This window comes from Gracilinanus agilis, chromosome 2, assembly GCF_016433145.1.
Source record: "Gracilinanus agilis isolate LMUSP501 chromosome 2, AgileGrace, whole genome shotgun sequence".
Lineage (NCBI taxonomy): Eukaryota > Metazoa > Chordata > Mammalia > Didelphimorphia > Didelphidae > Gracilinanus > Gracilinanus agilis.
The window spans coordinates 167,222,210-167,245,229 of NC_058131.1; the positions used below are offsets into that span (position 1 = coordinate 167,222,210).

At 41.0% G+C, this 23,020-nt stretch overlaps 1 protein-coding gene across 1 annotated transcript in view; it reads left to right on the plus strand.

The window, feature by feature from the left end:
• Positions 1-470: 470 nt before the first annotated feature.
• Positions 471-23,020, plus strand: part of SFRP1 (secreted frizzled related protein 1) — an 83,245-nt gene continuing 60,695 nt past the window's right edge. Inside the window, exons 1-2 of the mRNA XM_044660844.1 lie at positions 471-1,229; positions 8,819-8,896. Coding sequence (XP_044516779.1) covers positions 686-1,229; positions 8,819-8,896 — 622 coding nt within the window. The 5' untranslated portion in view covers positions 471-685. The remainder of the gene's footprint in view (positions 1,230-8,818; positions 8,897-23,020) is intronic.

Genomic DNA, 23,020 nt, shown 5'->3' on the forward strand with positions numbered 1-23,020 from the left:
TCTCTGATGCTTGTTGGGATCCTAGGATTCTAGATTTAAAGCTGAAAGGGACTTTAAAGGTTTGTCAATCAGTAAAATCTCCTGCTTTTTCTGCAAAGACTCAGTTAATTCTAGCATTAGACATCTGATCTCTCTCTCTCTCTCTCTCTCTCTCTCTCTCCCTCTGTTTTGTTTTAAGGGGTGTTGACTTGTATTTAGCTTTACCAAACTGAGTCCTCTTGCAAGTGAAACGATTGGTTAATTGAGGCCGTGACTGACATGGGGAAAAGAGTGCAGAAAGGAGTAGCTCGGAGCTGATTGGCTGAGAGGATAGACTCAGAGGGTTCTTCTAACAAGAGCACGGGGCACACTCTCCAGCCTGCAGCCTCCGGGAGTCGGTGTTGTTCACCCCGCGGGCCAGGGAAGGAAGGAGGGAAAGACGGAAAGACCGGGCTGTATTGGCCCCGCTCCCTTCCCCTCTCCTTCCCACCCATTGCCCACCACCCACCTACCCCCAGCAGGAAGAGTACAAGATTTCCTGGGTTGGGCAGGAGTGTTCAGCAACTGTGCGGGTGGGGGCTAGGGGTGGAGGAGGCTTCTTTTGTCCCCGAGGATCACTGGCAGGAGCCTCCAAACTTTCTGCACAGTGAGACCTCTCTGAGACCAGAGAGAGCAGTGCCAAAGTTGATCTGAGTGTGGGTCAAGGATGGGTAGGGCGCACCACTCCTGGGGCTGCTGCTGGCCTCCAGTGGGGGTACTAGTGGCCTTTGCTGCCGGGCTCTGGGCTGGTGGCATGGCCAGCGAGTATGACTATGTGAGCTTCCAGTCGGACATCGGCTCCTACCAGAGCGGGCGATTCTATACCAAGCCCCCTCAATGTGTGGACATCCCAGTGGACCTGCGGCTGTGCCACAATGTTGGTTACAAGAAGATGGTATTGCCCAACCTGCTGGAGCATGAAACGATGGCCGAAGTGAAGCAGCAGGCAAGCAGCTGGGTGCCCCTGCTCAACAAAAATTGTCACATCGGCACCCAGGTCTTCCTCTGCTCTCTCTTTGCCCCGGTCTGCCTGGACCGGCCCATTTATCCATGCCGCTGGCTCTGCGAGGCTGTGCGGGACTCCTGTGAGCCCGTCATGCAGTTCTTTGGCTTCTACTGGCCAGAGATGCTTAAGTGTGACAAGTTCCCAGAGGGAGACGTCTGCATTGCTATGACCCCTCCAAACACCACGGAGGCCTCCAAGCCTCAAGGTAAGGCGAACAGCCCTCCTTTCTTCCCATCCTCAGACCTGTTTAATCTTCTGACACACTTTGGGGCTGGCTGTAGGGGAAGAGGCAGGAGGTGATAAAGTTGGATCCCTGGAAGAAGATAGCATCCCTAGGCTACATTCCTCCATCACCTTCCCAGGAGAAAGGTAGACCATTTACCAAGATGTTGCCTTGAAACTTTTTGGAATAACTACAAAAACTTCTGTTTTCTCCCGGTGCTAGAGACGGTGCATGTCGAGGCTCTGCTTTGGCTCCCGTACCTACACTCGTCCCCTTTCACCGAGTTACGAAAGCCCCAAGCCCATTTCTAGTTCAGTGTTTCTCAGAGACTGAGTCCTGCTTTCCCCCTTGCCTCCCACCTCAACAAAGCCTGTAACCTTTTAGTGAAAGGAGAGAAACCTCTTGCTCCATCCTCTGGGAGGGTTGAATGTTTCCTAGGAACAGTTTTTTGTTTTTTAAATAGAAGGGTAGAACTCCCAAATGAAAAGTCAGTTTTGTACATGTGCGTGTGTGTAGGCAAGTTTTGGGAGGACGCTAAGAGCTATTTTGTTTATTTTCATAGGTACTGTGAGGCTTAAACACCATCTTTAGCCAGTCATTCAGCAAAATAGCCCCAGGATAGCAGTGAGGCTAGCTGAAAAAAAAAAAAAAAGTTTAGAAACTGCTGTGATTTCTTCCCCTCCCCCCCTTCAGGTTAGGACTGTTAAACTGGGGCTGCGAAGGGATCCTTCTCCCTCTCATCTTTGGATCCCTCCACTTCCCCTCACGAACAGTTACTCAAATCCCCAGGTAATTAGTAGGAGGAAAAATGTAATTAACTCATTGTCTATTGTCTCAATGGGGGTGAGCTTTAGCTCTGCTCACTCTGAATTTAAAATCCTCCCAGATGATCTCTCAGAAGCTTTTAGCAAGTGTTTCCTCTCAGACTTTAGAGGCTATTCGGGGTTGGAGGTGTGCGTATGGAGGGGGCTGGAGGTGGGGAGAGAATGAGGAAATAGACAGAGAATTTTCTACATTCACAGGTTTAGGAAAAAGTTAGCCAAAGTCTTAAGAATGGTTTATAACAGCAGATTGGCTAGCCTCAGGGTGTGCGTGTGTGTGTGTGTGTGTGTGTGTGTGTGTGTCCGTGTGTGTCCGTGTGTGTCCGTGTGTGTCCGTGTGTGTCCCTGTCCGTGTCCGGAGATTCTGAGTGGAAGGATTTCTACTGGAGGGAGGTAAAAGCGGGTGCTTTACACATTTACCACGCCACCTTGAAGTGTAGTGACTTTTACCTCCTCATTCAGGGTAGATTTTTCAAGAAATAGTTCAGGAGGAATGGGGGCGGGGTGTGTGAAGGGGGAGTGTAGTGTCATTTAATTTCAAACATACATAAAGATGAAAACATTCCCAGTTCAATGGGAGTTGGGGGGTGGGTGGGGAGGTTTCGCGCGGTGTAATTTAATTTCAGACACAGTTGATTGTTTTAATGGGATATGGAATAAGGGGGGCGGGGGAGAGTATTGTGAGAGATACTGTGCAGTCTTCTAAGTCTAGGACTAGGGGCTCTGGGAAGTCCAGGATACAATGAAATGAGTTGGGGGCTACCCGGATTGACGCTCCCCCTGGCTACACAGGGTTAACCTTACGGGAAATTCGGCTCCTTTCGAGAGCCAGCCGAGCAATTACCTTGAGCAAACAAAGCACGTTGTGTTCTGCCCATGTGGAACCGACCGTCCCCTGCAGCCTGGGCAGGCTTTTCCTTCTCGCCTTCCTCTCTCCGCTGGGGGGACGAGCCCAGCGCCTGCCCTGGCAACTACGCTTGCTGGCCCGCCCGCCCTGGTGTTATTGCACACAGCCCTCCTCCGATTACCATGTAATTGCCACTTTCGGGGACCGGAAGCGGACACGACCTGGGATAGAAGAACCCGGGCGGTGGAGGGGGCAGCCACTGAGAAAATAGCTGTGAGACTGGTGATGGGGCAAGTGGATGGATGAACTAAGAGAATACTCTCCTTCTCTCCTTCCCTCATTGCCCTTCATCTATCTGAGAGAGAGAGAGAGAGAGAGAGAGAGAGAGAGAGAGAGAGAGAGAGATTGATTCAATGACTTCTAGGTTTCTTTTTGCTCAGTGCTTCTTTTGCAAAGTTGTTCTTTTAAAACTCAAAGGATTTCCCCCATTTTCTCCGCTCAAACCTCCTTGCCCTTACCTAGAGGGCTCAGCTAGTTACTTTCTCCCTCTTTAGTCAGAACAAAAGAGGTAGGGAGACTGTGTCCTACAACTGGGAATTCAAGAAGGGAACTTGGTTCCAACATTCACCCTCTCTGTTCCTTTGATAATCATGACTTTCTTGAGCCTCTTTTCCAGCTGCCTACAGATTTTGGGGTTTGACACCAAGCGGGCTCCCTCTTAGGTGTAAGGAGTGATGAGTTTGATTTTCTGAATGAAGTTAATGTATAAAACGACAACCGTGTTGAGAGAGGGAAATTCTAAGCAGTTGGCTATTGGGGAATATAACACTGGTGGTTGTTGGATAAGAACAATCATGGGTACAACTTTCACAAAATCACTACTAAGCAAGGTTGATGCTTTGCAAATGGCAGAAGTGACACTAGCCATGTAACTGTTATTTGTCATTCAATCAATAAGCATTTATTAAGTGTACACTATGTCCTTGGCACTGTGCTAAGTGTTCCAGGGGCACAAAGAAAGGCCAAAGATAGCCCCTACTCTCAAGGAGCTCGCAATTTAAGGGTGGAGAAGACATGCAAACAACTGTGTACAAATAAGGTCTATATAGGATAAATTGTAAATGATCAACAAAGGGAAGGGAATAGAATTAAGAGTCTGGGAAAGGTTTCCTGTTGAAGATTTTAGCTGGAACTTGAAAGAAGCCAGGGAAACAAGGAGGCAGAGATGAGAATTCCTGACTTAATATCCTGTCAGATGTTTCACTATCCACCTAGATCTATTGCTACACTCGACCTCTGTTCTTACCATGAATGAGCATGTTTGAACAATCAAGTGTACACACATGAATGTGAGTACACACACATCTTTTCGCTCTCTGGACTTTGGGGATTGGATTAGCTTGACCCATATTTTCCTTTAGTTCAGCCTAGAACCACAAAACATTAGAACTAGAAAGGAACTTAGAACTGATGTTTTCCAACTCCTCTCAACTTACAGGGAGGGCTCTAGGGTTCCGAAAAAGAAATTGAGTTGCCTAAAGTTGCACAGATATTGTGTGACCTTATATAAAATAGTTTTCTGATATTTTGGGTCAGGATTTGAACACAGTTCTTCAAACTTTAAGTCAGATGCTTTTGCCTTTATACTAAATTGCCTTGCTTGCAAATGACTCCATAGTTTGAAAGTCACCTTTCCTCAGAGTGGATGCCAGGCCTCTGTGGACTATTATTGGACAGGCAATTGCATACTTTATAGAAGAATGATTTCTCAAGCACTTCAGTCCTATCAGCACTAAAACCCCTCAAAGCCACACTTAAAAAAGTTTTACCAGACTCAATTTTGAAAAACTCTCATGCCCTTGTTTCATGTTTTTTTTTTTGTTTAGAAACTTTAGCATGAATATGGATGTATATGAATTATCCAAACTGATTTCCTTTTCTTCCATAGGTTGTAGTTGTTTAAGGGCCATCCATCTTCATACATTTCTTGGGTTCTCTTTCCTAAGTGGTTTTCCCAGGAGGATAATAGGTGCAAGAGTGTGCTCTTTTCATCAAAGGACAGAAACTTGAATGATCTCTTCCTTACTCATTTCTTCCTTGAATGAGAAAATGAAAGACTGAATCCTCTAAGATGTGCCTCAGCTTTTGAAACCCTGTCTTTTCACCAAATGAATGTTGTCAGAATTATACTTTTTAAAATGATTTTCTCTTCCTCCTGTATTTGTAGTCAAGAGGTGATACATATCATCTGAATTTTGTCCTATGTGCCTTTTGTATATGTGTGTGTATTATAGTGAGTGTGTGTGTGTGTGTGTGTGTGTGTGTGTGTGTATGAGAGAGAGACTGAGAGAGACAGAGACAGAGACTAACCAAAAGAGACAGAGAGAGAGAGAGAGACAGACAGACAGACAGACAGAGACAGAGAGAGAAAGTTTAGGATTCTAGTATGTATATGTTTTAATTTACTTAAAGAAAGTCCTAAGCCAGTGTTTGTTTTTTCCTTCATATTTTACTATTATTATTATTAATAGTTACTACTACTATTATTATTGTTATTAATATTAACACTACTACTTTGCTGCTGCTACTTCCAAATCTTTCAGAATTTTTTTGCTTTTAAAAAATTTAAAAAAAAAACTCTAAATGATTATTATACTCTTTCAAATTGGAACTTGGTTCCACTTTCATATGGATGACCTATTGCATTCCTCCTGCTTCTGTAGTCTGTAGGGCCCCCAAGTACATATCAGGGGAGTCACAGATTAATATTGCATTACACATTCCTTCTTCTCCCCTTGGAATAAAGCTGCTCCAGAATTTCCCATAAGGAAATAGTCACGATGGAGGAAAAGTGATGTGGGAAACACATAGAGGTCACCACTTCCACACTTGCCATTTTCAGAAGCAGTAAACTGACCTCCTAAGGGCCAAACTTCACACTCAGGAACCTGCCTTTGCCCTAATTTCCAAGAGTCAGTTTTAAGATACCAAGAGCTCTGGACAAAGCAAGGCCACAGAATTTGTACCCAGGGAAGACAAGTGTGCCAGAGTAGATTCTATGCCTCAGACAGCCTCACTTTTGTTCTGCTTTTTGCCCAGATTTTATTCTTATAATTTCGTATTAGGAAGGTTTCTAGTTTTTTTGTGTTTTTTGTTTTAGATACATATAGGGAACAAACTTGAGTATTCCATCCTTCCAAGACTTTATTGTTACTTGGGAGGGGGCAGTGGCTTTTGTAGTAATGAGAAAGCATTTTAGCACTACTTCCTTTATTTGTGCACTAAGAAGTGCTTCCCTCATCCTTCTACAGCTATCCTTTCCTTTCTCGATACGCAGAGGTTATGGCCAAAGTATGAAATTCTAAACCAAATTTGGCCCTTGTTCATGAGATATTAACAGCAGTATTCATTCCCCAAATTCTAGGTGAAGAATAAACTGTAGGCCAGCCTGACAGACCACTATCCATTTCTTAGTTTGCAGGGTAGGTTCTGACTATTTTGAGACTGCTGGGCATTTACCAGATAGTTATGCTCATTCTTATGCCCATTCTTAGAATGAGTGGGCACATGTGCCTGCCCCTTGGAGTAATTAAATATGTGTGTGTGTGTATGTTTATAATCCTTCTGTAGAGGATACGTCTAATGGACTTTAACATAAACTGCCTCCAGCTTGTGTTGGAACCCTGCTTGGAATTAGGGAAGAGATTACACGCTACTATGCACCGTATTGTCTCCCGATTGCTGACACAGCTTTAATCCTCCCCAAACGGTAGTGTGTAGGTGCTGTGAGTGCAACATTAATGTATCTGGAGAAGTTATTCATCATCCTTCCCATGAATCCTCCTTCTCTCTTACACTGGCAAGAAGTGGTGTGTGTGTGTGTGTGTGTGTGTGTGTGTGTGTGTGTGTGTGTGTGTGTTTGGTGGTGGTGGGAGCAGGAAGCTACATTCTTCTCACTATCTGTGTCCCATGCTGGGGAGTGCCTTTGATCTGTCTGATGAGGGAGGAGAAGCTGCAGGCCACTCTCATGAGGGGGGGGATGGGAAGAAGAGAAAGAAGGTTGGGGACATGTTTCTGAGCAGAGGACACATCCACCTAGAACCAGCACTGACTCCTTCCTGAGTAGTTTGAGGTTTGTCATCAGCTCCTTAACATGGGTCTCCACAAATTCATCAGCACATGGGATAGTGCTAGAAGGAACGTTAGCTGTTCTCTAAACCAAATAGAATTTGAACCCAGGCCTCATAACTCCAAAATCCTGAGCTTTTTTCACTGTACTCATCCATGTCTCCCTCCTGGGCCCATGGTTTTTCTTTAGGGCAGATAGTAGGCTACAGAAACTGCCCATGGAAGCTTCAGGCAATATGGCTGTTTCTTGGGAAGAACAGCTATCCCCCTCTGCCTTGACTCTGTTCCTGGTTGAGATACCTTACTTCTATTAGGTCCTTACATACTGTTTTGACTTTCTTGATTAAATTAGTCATTCTTTAAAGTCTTATTTGATTTTTCTTTTTCTTGGGTGGTAGGAAGGGAGATCAGAGAAGATTTCATAGAAAAAGTATCCCTGAGTTAGACCTTGAAGGAAGAAGACTTAAGATTCTGAAAGGAAGCGGTGAAGAGAGACTGCGTCCCAGGCATGAGAGGATGGTTTGCATGACTGTTTAGAGATGGGAGATAGAAGGTGGAGTTTGAGGAGCAGTTCATTACTAGCTGCTAGTAGTTCAGTAGCCTCATGCCAGAGAAGGAGGCATTCTGGATCAGTCCTCAGAAGCTCCTTCCAATGGTGGTTAGCCCCACCCCCAGGACTCCTCACCTTTCAAAGCCTTTTACAGGCATACACTAATTAAAGTCCACTGAAATACCTCTCCCCACCAATTTCTGCCATTCCATTTGGCAGTTCTTTCTGGTGACCCCTCCCCACCCTAAATCCCCTCCCTCACTTCCAAGAAATTCTTCCCTTTGCAGAGTGATTCTGAGTGAGAGTAGTAGTGCCTTGGGCAGGGGTTGTCAATGGATGGCTCTTGAGCCATATCTGGCTCTTTTGAGGGCCAAATATGACTCTTTCTGCAGGAGCCATAAAGTCAATTTTTTTTCAGGCACTGTTACAGGAGCTGCACTGTGAGCACTGTACGGCTCTCACGAAATTACATTTTTAAAAATGTGCTGCTTATGGCTCTCACGGCCAAAAATATTGCCGATCCCTGGCCTTGGGGAAGGAGTTTATGCATAAGTTTGTAATTCATTCTTCTTCTTCTTTTTTTTAATCTGCCGGGTTCAGTGTATCCTAGAGAATGAGTTCTTGGTCAAATATATTGGCAAAGTCATGTTAGAGAAAGGGTCGGGTAAGGGAAAAATAAGAGGGTCTGCTTTTTACTATCACTCATAGTAATGAACAATGCATGATTGAAAAAAGGAGAAAGGCCCATAGAGTAGAATACAACCAGCATTTAGAAGGAAAAACAGTGCCTGAAATAATCTAAAATTCACCAGGAAGTGAGTTGTTTTGACCATTCCCCTTCTCTTTAGGCAGTATTGGTTTAATCAGAGTCACCAGCAGTGCGGAGCTTGAACTTAGAGCAATATTTCCTCCTTGCCCTGACTAACAGAGACCAGGGACACATCGAGATAATTATTCCCTTCACAGGATCAGTTTTAGAGATGGTAGGAACCTTAGATAGAAGGAACCTAGTCCAAACTTATTTTGTAGATGAGGAAACAGGGCAAAAGGTCAGGATTTGAACCCAGGTCTTCTGACACCCAATCCAAGACTCTATCCACTGTAACATGTTGCCTTCCACACATGGCTGCCATGGGTCTAACCAGGTTATACCCCCTTCCCCATTTCCCCTTCTGAACTTTCAAATTTCTCATTACACTTTCTCATGTTCTTTTCCCTTCCTTAGGTACAGCTGTGTGTCCACCTTGTGATAATGAGATGAAATCTGAAGCCATCATAGAGCATCTCTGTGCCAGCGAGTTTGGTAAGCATATCATTACGAACTCCACAGGTTTGGAAATCTACTTTATGCTCCAACTGGGGTCAGCTTCCCTTGATGCAAAGCTGCCTACAGCTGCCTCCCTTCCTTCCTGGGGAGCCTAATGTCTCTGAGGAAAGAGGCAGATCTGCAGACCAAACTCTTCCATCCAAAAATTCTTGTAAGAATGTGGAAGCCAGAAGAACATTTATGTCTTTTTTTTTTCTGAAAGGGAGGAGTTTGGCCCCTCTGGGTTTCTGCAGGAAGCCCAAAGGGTCTGTGCAAATTGTTCCTTTGGATGATATTTAGATCCTCCCCCTAGGTGTCAGTGTTACTCCATAGAAATGTGAAAATGCTTGGAGGGAGGTAACCTCCCCAGGGATGGAGAAACTAGAGTGTATATGTGGATGAAGAGTGCCTATCCCTCTCTGATTCAGGGTAGCCCAGCCCATGGAAGCCCTGCATCATAGTGGGTCACTATTTTCTTCTTTTTCCATAGCTCTAGCATAAAAAGAACTTAAATTCAAGGAGAATGGATGAGTAGAGAGGTCGCTACTGAATTACTGAGTTCCTTTGTGGAATGGTTTCCTTACAGTCTTATCCAAAGGCTAGGAGACCTAATTCTATATATTGTCTACACCTCCCCATGACTTTCTCCTTCCATCAAAGTTAAATCTCCTGGGTCAGTCCTGTTCTCCATGGTGTTAGTCCCCAAGGGCTAATGTGTATCTTCTACCCATGTGTGGGATGATTCCTTTTCAGGTAAGGATGGGAGACTAAAGCATCTTCCTCTACCACCTCATGTATTCTGCTCAAACTAACCTCCCACTAGGTTGGAGTGCAAGAAGGCATTTTATTTTTCTTTTTGAACTGGAAATATGTGGTCCCTCATTTCCCCCTGCCCACAGAGAATACAAGAGGCTCTTTTTTTTCCCTTTCCATGGTAGTGGTAGGAGTTTGGGGAAGATGAAGGGTCATAAAGATATGACTTTTAGAACTCCAAGGGATTTTGGAGTTCAAGTTTATCCCTCATTTTTTACATGGGAGGAAATGGAGGCCCAGAGAATGTGGAAGTGACTTGTTAGAGGCTTCCTAGTGAGTTTCCTCAGATCCAGGATCTGGATTTCCTGACTCTTAGTGCTAGAGTTCTTGTGACTATATTATGTAGCATTGCTGATTTCTCCTAGCCTAGTAGAATATTTCTTCCAGGAAGGGAATATTGAGGCTTATATTTAAGATGTTATACTTCTCAACAGCCAAGATCCTGCTCTTCTTTGTCTCGTTGGAACTACCAAATTATGGTTTTGGCATTCTGATATTGTCATCCTGGGAATCCATTTCTCATATACCCCAGAAGGGTCACTCCTTACAAACCCCCTGTGATATGCTTTGTAAGAGAGAAAATAGAGAACTAAGCTCTCTATCATTCACAATGTTTTGGCCTCTGTGTTTAAACTTTTTTTTCCCTTTAAAGACTAGGTCTATAAAGACCTTTTCTAGACTGGAAGTGAAAGGGGATAATCCTAGACCCAATTTCAAAACTAACTGACCCAGAAGTTTTGATCAGCTCTTTTTCAGATCTGGATCAGTTTGACTCTCCTTATGTAAACTGGTACAACATGCCCCATTCTTGCAAGTTCACTATACTGATATACTGATACCTGGGGCTCTTTCTATCCATAATGTAGACACTTGATTTGGTACTCACCTTGGCACGCTCTCTCTCTCTCTCTCTCTCTCTCTCTCTCTCTCTCTCTCTCTCTCTCTCTCATAGACATCTGAGTTGAACTCTTATGAAGTTCAGAACTTCTGAGCTCAAAAGATCTCTCAGCCTTGGCTTACCCCACTAGAAAGGAGTAGAGATGTGTGCCATCATGGCCAGGCCATGGCAGAGTTTTAAATGGGAACAAACAAGGATAGGTATATATATTTTCCTCATTCATGTTCATTCAGACCTCCCCATTATCTAGTTCCACAAATACAATCTTGGGAAGGGAAATAGCATTTAAAGCCAGGTGTAAGTAGTCACCAAAGCAATGGAATTGCATAAAATTAGAGGGGAAAAAAAAGCTCAGTCCCTCTTCTAAAGGAGGGATTGTGGCTCCTTGAGAATGACCAGATTTACTTGACCTTTATTTATTTTATTGAGTTTCTCTTCCTTCATTCTTGTTTTTGATAGGAGTGAGCTTTTTTCCAAAGGTCTTGTTGGACAAAATCCATTATTTATTTCTCTCTTCTTGGAGACTTGGCCTTCTTTCCTACAACTACTCAGATCACACAAAATGACTTTGCATGCCATTTTGCATCTGAATTAGATATGCAAAGTCCTAATACCTTTTTTTGTATCTCATGTTATAACAGACAATCTCAGAGTATAAGCTGTTAGGGGCAGTATGGTATAGTGGATAGTGTTGGATCTGGAGTAAAGAAGATCAGGGTTCCATCTTGCCTGAGATAGTGTAAACTGAAGCCATGTGAGCTCTAGCAAATCACTTAATCTCTTTGAGGTTCATCTTCCTTATCCATAGTTGACTAATAAGGTCAACAAATCAATAAACATTTACTAAGTGTTCACTGTACCAGGCTGGGGCTATCATGAAAGGCAAAAAATGGTCTTTGCTGTCAAAGAACCCACAATCTCATCAGGAAGACAATATGTAAGCAACTATCCATACAAGGTAAGTTGAAGTCAATCAACAGAGGAAGATTCCAGATTTGAGGAAGATTGGGAAAAGACCTCTTAAGCTAATATTTGAAGGAAGTCAGGGAATCCAGGGAAGAACATTCTAGGCCTGGGAGATTACCAGTGAAATGGCATAGAATAATAATGAAATGGGGCATCCTGAATGATGAAGACCAAGGAGTCTTGTATTGCTAGATCATGTAGTAAATAGAGAAGAGTAAAATATAAGAAGACTAAAAGGTGGGAAGAACACAGGTTGTGAAGGGCTTTAAAAGCCAAACAGAGGGATTCATATTTGATCCCAGAGGTCCTATCCATCTCAAAATCTATAATCCTTTGTTACATTTTCAGGTGCTACAAAGGTAGACAATGAAATTTAACACATTCATTTAGTGCCTGTTGTTTGCAAGGCACCATGTGCTAATTACTAAGGAGCACAAAGACAAAAAAGAGGTATTCCTGTCCTCAAGAAACTTACATTCTACTGGAGATAAGACATGAACACAAAGTACAAGGGAAATTATTGAGGGAGAGAGAGCTAACTACTAAGGGTGGGGAGGAGGAGAGAATTAAGGAAGACTTCATAATGAAGGTATCACTGATTGTTATTCTTCCCTCATTTTCAAAGAGGACCAATGGCATCATGGGGTGATGTCTTGACTTGTTCATGAATTGGATTTAAGTGAGGCAGAGTTGCACAAAATCATCAGCCTCACTTTCTCTTCCTGAGTCATTAAAGTCTAGTGGCAAGACAGAAGTCGTGACAATTGGTGATGGCATGGGATGTAGTGCATGGCCTTGGCATCTTCGATGTCTGACCAAGCCCTAAGTGCTCCACAGAGCCTGCTTTAGACACCTCTAGGGCCACTAGAACAAATTGTCCTCTTTTGCCCATTCTGCCAGGAGAAGTCTTCACATAATTGAGGTAGACACCTCCCTAACTCACAGATGGGTTCGAGGTCTATCAGTTATCCTCAGTCTGGTTGTTTCTATCTGCTGAGATAGTTTTACTGCACATGCTATGACTTCTTGGATTCACAGGTGAAAGCTGGATAAAAGGTAGACACTAAAGGTGAATGAACAGCCTGGACAAGGGCTCAGCAGGCCCTCACACCAGAGGTACTGGACCACCCTGAATGCCCCATACACTCCAAGGTGTCACCTAAATTAGCTCTTAAATGAATCCAAAGGCTTTAAAAGGCAGAGAAGAGAAGGCAATATACTCCAGGCATCGAAATAGGCATGACTTACATGTTAAATGCCCAGAGGTGTGAGATGGAAGGTTGAGCTTGATGAGTAGTTAGTAGTTTAGTTTTTCTGCAACATAGCATAGAAAACAAGGGTGGAAAGGTAGTCAGATCCTGCTACGCCTCTGATAAAGCAGCCACAGAATCTATTATAGAGAAGAAGGAAATGATGAGTCCCCCTAGACCTTATGCAGAATAAACTCTCAATAACACAAATGCATGTGAGGCTTCTTTCCAAAGATGAATTGTTTTTCTTATAAGAAACAAGAATGTTCCATAAAAATCTTCTGCCTAAGAATTCCCAACAGGATGCCTGATGTAGTACAGCCGTCAGAATGAAGAATATCACTCAGCACAGCCTCTGTGAAGAGAAAAGAAGGGAACAGAAACTGGGAAAAGGCTAGAAATTTTAAATCTTAGAAAGATCATCCTAGTAGATAATTGTTGATTGAAATGGACATTTGCATTGATGACTGACTTGGGCAGTCTTTTGGCAAGAATATGATCATTATAAATAATTTTCAGTTGGGTAAGGTGACTATCAAAGGCAGAGAAAAGTAGAAAAGTCCAGCTCTAAAGGAACAATTAGGACCTCTTTGTGCAGCAAGAAGCAGGAAATTTGCCACATTAGTTAGCAGGGAGAATAGTCATTGGAAGCCATGTAGCACTGAATATCTTATTTTTAAAATAATTATTTAGTTTCTTACATTAAAATATTCTTAACTCCTTTCCTTTCTCCCCTCTTTCCATTTGAGAAGGCATTTGGCAAAAAGATATATGTATATATAAAACTATGCCTTACTTATTTCTGTTTGATTAGTTCTTTCTCTGGAGATGGAAATCTACAAATCATTCTTCAAACAATACTTTTGTTCCCATATATATTGTTCTTTTGGTTCTGCTCATTTCACTCTTCATAATTTCATGTAGGTCTTTCTATGTTTCTTGAAATTAACCTGATCCTCATTTCTTACAGCCAGAATATTCCATCACAATCATATATCACACCTTGTTTAGTCATTCCCCAATTGATGGACATTCCTTCAATTTTCAGTTCTTTGCCACCACAAAGAGAACTGTTACAAATATTTTAGAAAATGTAGATTCTTTTCCTTTTTTCTTGGTCATCTTAAGAAATAAACCTAATAATGGTATTTTTAGGTCAAAAAGTATATGTAGTTTCATGACCCTGTGAGCATAATTCCAGGTTATTCTCCAGAAGTGTTAGATCAATTAACAGTATCAGTGTCCCTATTTTTCCCACAATATTTCAGTGTGAATAGCCATGGAAAATGAGGGGATGAGTCCAGTGATTGAGACAATGCTATGTTTGTGTTTGTTATGCAGGTAATTAACAACTACGTGTCTACTAAGTTCAAATTGGTTCTCTGCTAGAGGAAAGGGTAAAAGAGCTTGAGGAAAGTCTCTTTTCTTCTTTGGGTTATTAAGAAAGGAAGAGGGCTTTCATGATAAATGAAATAAGGAAGAAATAATTTAAGTGGGAGACAAAGAAGAGAACAACTAAGAAGAGGCAGAGTGGAATTCTGTCAGGATGTGAGAGGGTAGATACATGTGACACAAAGAAAGCAGGAAAGAAGAAAAACTTCTGAACCTATGAGTATCATCCATTTTTGGTGATTCATGTGGAAATAATGATACTCATCGAAAGAATCTGGAAAAGGGTTATGAAGCCTTGGATGGGAAATTGAAAGATCTGAGAGAATGGGTGATTTCATTGCTACTTTCCTTTGAAGGTAGTGATTTTAGAATGGAAAGGAGGGTATGAGAAGCAATCAGCCATCTGGGAAGATGGTATAATAGAATAGAATTTGGCTTTCTGAACCTTGGCTTAAGATAGAGGAATTATAAACCCTTTGCCAGGGATGGAGTACATCTAATGTGGGCTAAGAAAAATATTTCTATCTGGAGACTTGCTGATCTGATAAATAGATTTTTAAACTGAAAATTGAGAGGAGAGGAAGAAACTTCTCAGATACAACTGCTAAATCATATACTGTAGAAAACTGTAGGTTTTATGGGGAAAGAAGAGTAACTAGAGAGATGTCCAGTAAATTACAGGGAGATAATATAGAAGGGAAGAAATGCTACTTGTCCCTTTAGATGTCTATAAACCAATTGACAGAGTATATATAGTAAACATAGTAATTACTCAGACTTAGTAGGATACTATTGAATATGACAATGGAAGGGACTACTGTATTCAATAGGAATAAATTATTTAGGAGGAGTACTGGGAGTAGCATTATATAACAAGAAGAGGTTATAGGAGCTTGGCACACAGTAGATAGAGCGATGGATCTGGAATCAGGAAGACCTGAAGTACAAATCCTACCCAAGATTCTTATTGGCTTTGTGACCCTTCAGCAATTCCCTAATCACCACATCTGGATGTGGGGGCATAGGGAATTGCTTAAGGCAGTGATGGGAAAACTACAGCCTGGATCTGGCCCACGGGGAATAGTTTGCCCATCACTGACCTAGACTTTAGGAAAATGAGTTTCAAAGAATTCAGAGAAAAGATAGGGAAGGTCTCATGACCTGAGGGAAGTTGACTAAAGAAGAATGGGAGATTCTGATGCTTTGTAAGAAACAAAAAAGAATGAAGGAAGTAACTGAGGAGACTGATGTGGTTGCACAGACAACTCTTTAGTGGATTTAAATATTAAAAGGATATGTAGGGGGCAGCTGGGTAGCTCAGTGGATTGAGAGTCAGGCCTAGAGACAGGAGGTTCTAGGTTCAAATCTGGCCTCAGACACTTCCCAGATGTGTGACCCTGGGCTAGTCACTTGACCCCCATTGCCCACCCTTATCACTCTTCCACCAAGGAGCCAATGCACAGAAGTTAAGGGTTTTAAAAAAAAGGATATGTACAGGAATATGATGGATAATAATGGAGGAGAAATATACAAGGGTGCCACAGCCATGTAAAAACAGTAGCTTGTGGGAAGGCTAAAACCTGTGCATTGAGCATTATGTTTGTGCTAAAGAACACAACAAATACAGCTTTAAAAAAATTTGGTGTAGTAATTAGAGACTACATTATTGCTTAGGGAAGATAGGATTATAGAAACAGATGATGCTGAGAAGACAAGAACTACTCAACTTTTATTTTGTGTGTTTTTTTTCTACCAAGGGGAACAATTTGGAGACTGATGAAGATAGATAAAAATGGTTAACGGCACTGAGAGCCAAGGTAGTGAGGAGAAAGATGGTAATACTTTACCTGCCCTTGTTGAGTTTAAGCCACCTAGTCTGGACAAATTACGTTTGAAGAAACTGAAAGAGCTTGTAGAGGTTATAGCTACGAATCTGTGCTTAACTTTGTTTTTAAGGCATCTGGCAGAATGGAAGACTTTTCAGATGACTGGAGATGAGAAAATAATTTTCAATAAAGTGAAGATGGTGAATTCTTCAGGCTGGTGAGCTTGGCAAAGATTTCTGAAAAAATAATAGAAAAGTTAACAGGATCATAGATGTGGAGCTGCATGGGACCTCAGAGGATTTTTTGTCTAGACCTCTCATTATATAGATTAGGAAGTTGAAACTCAAAGATTTTAAATGACTTGTCCAAGGTCAAAACTGTTTAGCTTATAGAGATTGTAAGCATCAGAGACAGATCTTCTAAGCATTTTTGGCAAGCCACTTTGCCTTTATTACCTTAGGCAATTAGCTATGAACCACTCATCAAAGCCAGTTGTTGTTGTTGTTGGATATTGGACTGATACATTAGAGAAATGCCATTGACAGAGTCTACCAAGCAGTTGACAAAGTCATTCATGATATTCTTGTGGAGAAGAGAGAGAGAGATAAACTCAGTAACAGCACATTTAGACAGAAATCTAACTGTTTGGTCAGAACCAGTGTCTTTCAATAAATTGTTGTTATTTAGGAGGGAAGTCACTAGTGTTTCTTGAAAAGCTCTTCCCTGGTCCAGTTCTAGTCAACATTTTTGTCAGTTACTTGGATGAAAGCATGTATGGCATGCTTAACAGGTTTACAAATGACATGAAACTTAGAGGGATAGATAATATAGTAATTTACAGAATCTAAATGGAAAAAAAATCTAAAGTTTTTGGCCTATATCCAACAAGATGAAATTTATTAGGATGAATGTAAAGTTCTAGATTTGTGTTTAAGAAGTCAATTGCACAAGTACAGGGTGAGAGAATATGGCTAGATAAGAGTCTATATAAAAAAAAACTTCAGAATTTTAGGGATGCAAGCTCAACAAATCGACAATTTGTGATATACCTCAAATTGTCAATGTGATCTTGGGCTGCATTAATAGGTCTAGTGTGAAGAACAGAGGGCATGACAGTGTCACTGTATCCTGGTCAGACTACATTTGGAGTTTTGCATCTTGCTCTAAGCACTTCAGTTTAAAAGGGACAATACAAAGCCAGAACAGGTTGAGAGAAAGAAAACAAGGATGCCTAAGGGACTTGAAATTGACTGAAGGAATTGGTGATAGTTACCCCAGAGTAGAGAAGGCTTAGGAAGGGATTGCTATTTTCAGATATTTGGGTTAAAACATGGAAGAAGGCTTAGAATTATTTACTGTGTCTCTGAGAGCAACAGCTGAAAGTTATAGGAAGATTTTGACTCAATATGAAGAAAAATTTCATAATTTATAATTAGAGCTATCCCAAAATTAAATAGGCTGCTGCCTTACAAAGGGTAGTGAATTTTCTATCAGTAGAGGTATTCAAAGAGAAGCTAGATGACTATCAGGAATATTGGAGAGGATATTGCTGGCATATTTTAATAATTAGCTCTGAAAAATATATAAGTACAAATTTTTTAGTTTAATTTGTATTAATACTTTTGTATCACTTTCTTAAGTTTAAACAATCAACAAAACAATAAATCAAGTTCTAATTTATAACATCAATTTCCAAGGGGTAAATGCTCACTAAAATTTTAGCAATAAGTTCTCTAGCTAGATTAAAGCTGGTTCAGCATGCCCTTTTCAAATTCTTGAAAAGAACATGGTTCATAAAGTCTGGCGCTTCATGGAAATGCCAGGCAGATGATTGATGGAGAAATCCAATTTTATTTTCCTTCCTTCCTTCCTTCCTTCCTTCCTTCCTTCCTTCCTTCCTTCCTTCCTTCCTTCCTTCATTTCATCTTCCTTTCTTCCTCTGTTTCCTCTCTCTTTCTCCCTTTCTTTTTATTCTCCTCCTTCCCTCTCTCCCCATCTCTTTCTTAAAATAAATTTATTATCTATTAGATGTGAGAATTTCTTGTCCTATTGAAAACTAACTTAATTTTCATATCAACCTTATGCAAAGTCAGCTGAATTTTCACAATTCTTTTCACTTGTTTATTGGTTAGGCTTCCTAAATCTCTCTGAATTTCATTAGTATTATTAACCCCTTTAAGAATCTTTTAATATTTTAACCACTTTAATAACTCATTAATATCAATAACCCCTCTTTAATTTCCTAACTTGGTGAATTGGAGCTGAAGGAACTCTGGCACACAGTAGATATTAATGATGATGGGAGAATTAGAATTATTTCATTGCTTCCCATTTCCTGCTTACTCTGCAAAGCCTTGCTGTATCTGTTTCTATATTTTGTTCAGAACCCACCCACGTGGAATTTTGGCTTTAGTTATCTTCCCTGAGCCCATCTCCCATCACAAATTTTGGAACCCCTCAGGCCTTGTGGCAACCAGACAAGTTGGATATATCCCAGAGAAATACTGGAATAGAACTGAGTCTTTGGAAAGGCTTGGAATACCACCATATAGCCTAGTAAACTTACCAGGGTATGTGTGTATTTCTTACCTGATTCAAACTATATAATGGATTTGAAGGTCACAAAGAAGAACCTTAGGATGTTCTGAGACCAAATATAAGTACCACACCATATTGATAACTCAGGCAGAAAACTGCCCTCTTTCTTTTTACTGGAAAGGGAGGCAGGTCCTAATTTGATAAATAGTAAAATTTTGGTAAATCTGTGACATTAGCAGTTTGGAGCCATGGTTTAGGACAAAAGAAAGCTTTTTTCCACTCATGGAATCATGGGAAGCAGAGGTTGGAAAGGATATTGGAGATCATTTTATCTGGCCCTTCAGATGTTGGTAGAAACACACATACACCACTAGTCCTACTGACATCAAGAAGCCCTTTCTAGCCCTCCTTAATCTTAGTGCCTCCTCTGAGACCCCTTCCAATTTATCTTTATTTCTTATTGGACATGGTCATTTGCATATTGTCTTTCCCAGTTGATTAAGTTTCTTGAAAGCAGGGACTGGTTTGTTTTTTTTTCTTCTTCATTTCCCCATAACTTAACATAGTCTCTGGCACATAGCAGGTGCTTAATAAATGCCTGTTGGCTGACTGACAGCTAAAGATGGCAGGTGCTTAATAAATGCCTGTTGGCTGATTGACAGCTAAAGATGGTACTGGTCCCTGATTTTTTACAGTTCCTGGGCACATAGTAGGCACTTAATAAATGTTTCTTGACTATAATATTAGAGTTTCTTTTTCATATCCTTATGGAACAGTAGGACTTCATAGAATAATTGAGTCAATCTCAAAACTTGGAACTGGAAGAGACCCTCTAGATATCACTTAATCTAACCTCCTTTATAGTGGATAAAACAAGGTCCAAAGAGGAAAAGCAATCTGCCTAAATTTACATCACTAGTAAGTAGCTTTATCTTGACTTCCCACTGGAGCCAAATTATGCCCTTCCAAAAGGATCCTCAAATTTGATCCAACAATTCTTAGAGACATTCACATACCAGCACCATCATGGCTCGGGTAGCTACACAGCCACCTATATCAGTAGGATTTGGTTGGAGCGAGGAAAAGCCAATCCAAGTGCACACATAGCAAGGAGGAAAAAAAAGGAGTAGGATTTCTTTTTTTCATCAGCTCCAACTTAGTAATAAATGGGCCTGACATCCTAGAGGGGAAAGAGGATGTAAGTTTCCTGGAAGGCTCTCTGCAAAATCCTAGGTCCAAAGGTGGACATTCCTTCAGGGTTAGCATGCAACCTTGTTTTCTGCCAAAGCTTCCTCAGGCCCGCCAGCCTCCAGGGCACTCAGGCATGCCCAGCCCCTCATTAACTTCTCTTCTGGAAATGAATTCTTAACTCTCTTGCAGGTCTGTATGGTCACAATCTCCTTCCCACCACTACTCCCTCCCTTTTCTCCCCCAGTTCCAAGCACATTTTTTTCCTCCCAATAGGGAAAAAGACCAGCAGGAACACCTGCGTGTTGCTGCTTAGGAATGTGGTTGGATTGGCCTGGATCAAGTAACAGATGTTAGAAGCCAAAAGTTTGATGGTGCACAAGCTCTGAATTCAACATGGCAGCTGGCCTGCTTGCCAGGCTCAGGCTGGGATGCTCTCCACTGGGTTTGTTTTTCTCAATGCTTTTGTTCAGGTGAAGAAATGCTGCCTAGACTGGAATCTCCTTGTTCTATTTGCTCCTTTGAGTTGCTCTTTGCTACAGGATTTATGGATTTCCCCCTTGTAAGAGAGCTTAGATAGATTGCAGGGCCTGGCAATCATCTTTCTTACTGGCTAGTTTGTTCCAGCCAGGTGATATGATATCACTTGTGGTTCCAGTGAGACTAGGGTCTCTCTGCTCCAGGCCTCTTTTCTTCTATTTTGTATCTCTAAATTCCCATAAGCTCTTCTGTTATAATCAGACCTGGCAAAGCAATGCATTGGTTCCAAAATATAAGTTCCCTATTTTTAATTTTATTGTTTTGCTTCTGAGAGATTTCACATGGCAACTTCTGTCTGGCTCTTTTTATGGATGAAGACTTTCTTTGCTCTCACAAACCTTCTTGTCTCACATCATCTTTTAGTTCAATTCTATAGGTACTTTTTAAGTGCCTGAGTTTTACAAGGCATTTTGCCAAGATACTGGATAATGTTGCACATTTCTATAATGTTTTGGGGTTCCCAGTCCTTGCAACCACCAGGATGCATCGCCATATCTAATACATAGCAGCTACTTAATAAATGCTTTTTGTCTCACCAGTACTCTGTGAGAGGAGAAATAATGTTAACCTCATTTTATAGATGAGGAAACTCAGTCTCAAGAGGAGTCAAAGGATATGCCTATGATCCCAGAGAGTTGTTCTAGACTTGATTTTAATTTCTTTTTTTCAAGGTGACTTGGTTATTTTGCTGTAAAATAAATAGTTCAATGTTCAGTCTAAGGGTGTTTTGTCTATCTGTCTTTGAGGAACTGAGTTCTAAGATTCTTTTCTATTTGTAAGACATTGGGAACTTTCACTCCAGAGATGAGGATATCGCTAGCAGTTGGTTCAACAACTATAGGTCACTTAATTAATTATCCAATTAATTAGTCAATTGTCAAGTTTCTAGGAGACAGAGATTATATCTCACACTGGTCTGTGCCTTGGCTGTGGGAGGTGATTAATTAATATTTATTGAAACAAATGCCATGATTGAGAATGGTGGGGTTGGGTGGAGGGGAGTTGAACTTAGTTTCTACCAAGGAAAAGGCTCATATCCAAATTAATATGCACCATTTGTTTAAGAAAAAGAAAAACTATGAGATCTTGCTTAGGGGTTGACTTTGTGTATATGTGTATATAAAAGGAAAAAAGCCTATAATCTAGAAATCTACTTCAGTCAAATTAAAGAGACATGGGAGAAAGAGCTGTTACCCTGGAGTGGAGTTGGCAGCCTGAAAACAACTGGTTTTTATTGTTATTGAAGATCTCTAAAATACATATCACATCCACAGATATTTCAGTGTTTGGAATGAGTATAGCATTTTGTTTGTGGAAGAGCATAGGACTATTTATTTGGTAAGTGAAATTGATGTTCAAAAAACATACTCGTAGTTAATGTCCTATCCTAAATATTCTTCCCATGTCTTGGGCTGAGTTTTATAATTACAAAAATGTAAGGCCAAACCAAAAATATTCAAACCTTGGAATAGATTTGTGAAATAAACTATCTCCCCTTCCCATCCTTTTCTCCACCCACCCTCCCACCCCCTTCATTGGTTCCAACCCTGTGATTGTTATAGATTGTGGAATTCCTGGGAAGAAACTGGAACTTGTGGTTCTGGCTATAGATTCTCAATAAGGCCTTAGGCAATTTGGGCTGTGGCCACAGGATGGTCATGTTACAATCTGACCCTATGTGGGGTGTCCTTGTGGAAGGGATGGACAGAACTAGTTTGGCCAAGATAAGAGGAAAGCCAACCTTTTCCTTTCTGAAGAGCCAGATTGAACTTTTCTCTATTTGTTTCTCTTTTGGTTATTGTTTTGGCATAGAGACACCTTGAAAAGGTGGTTTTTCTACTTAAAATATATTCTACAGGAGGAGTAAGCATCTTAAAAAGATAGAAACTTAGAGCTGAAAGAGATCTCAAAGATCATCTAGTACAATTTCTAATTTGAGAAAGAATCCCTAGCATTTGGTCATTCAGTGTTTGAAAGGTCAACCTTCAGTGATAGACATCTTACTTTTTCTGAAGCATCCCATTCCACTTCTGGGCAATTCTTTGCCAAAATTTTAAACTAATTTTAGCCTAAGCCTGTATAAATTAAAACATTAAAAGCAACATGTATTAGATCTGTGGTCCTCCCAGTCTAGGATTCTGTTTCAGATGGAGGGCACCAAGGTGTCCAGAGGGAGGCTGTGTTTGCTCTTCATGATCTCAGCCTCCAAAGTTCTCCCAATACCTTCTTCAAACAGTAATCTTCCTGAATTTATCTAAAATTTTCTTGAATATATAGGTACACAAATCTATACATATATGTATATATTTATGTGTATATCTATATCTATATACATATATATTTATCTAGAACCATCTCTTGGTCCAAGGATATAACATAATTCCATTTCAAATTTGTCCCATAATTCCCTTATTCACAATTTCAATCCGGGCATAAATTAGATCAGAATTACCTAATGGCCAGCATAGGGCTTTCTCATTGTACATCTATGGTTGGAATACATCTATTTAGGTTTGTAGACAGTCAAAGCTAGAAGGAGCCTTAGAGATCTTTTAGTTAAAATTCTTCATTTTACAAATTAAGAAACTGAGTCTTAGAGAGGAAGGAAGACTTGACTATGGTTATCTTCTTTTAGGCTATGGGTTGTAAATCAGGCAATTTCTCAGCCCATTTTCACCATTTGGCATGTGTGAAATTTTCCTGGGAAAGA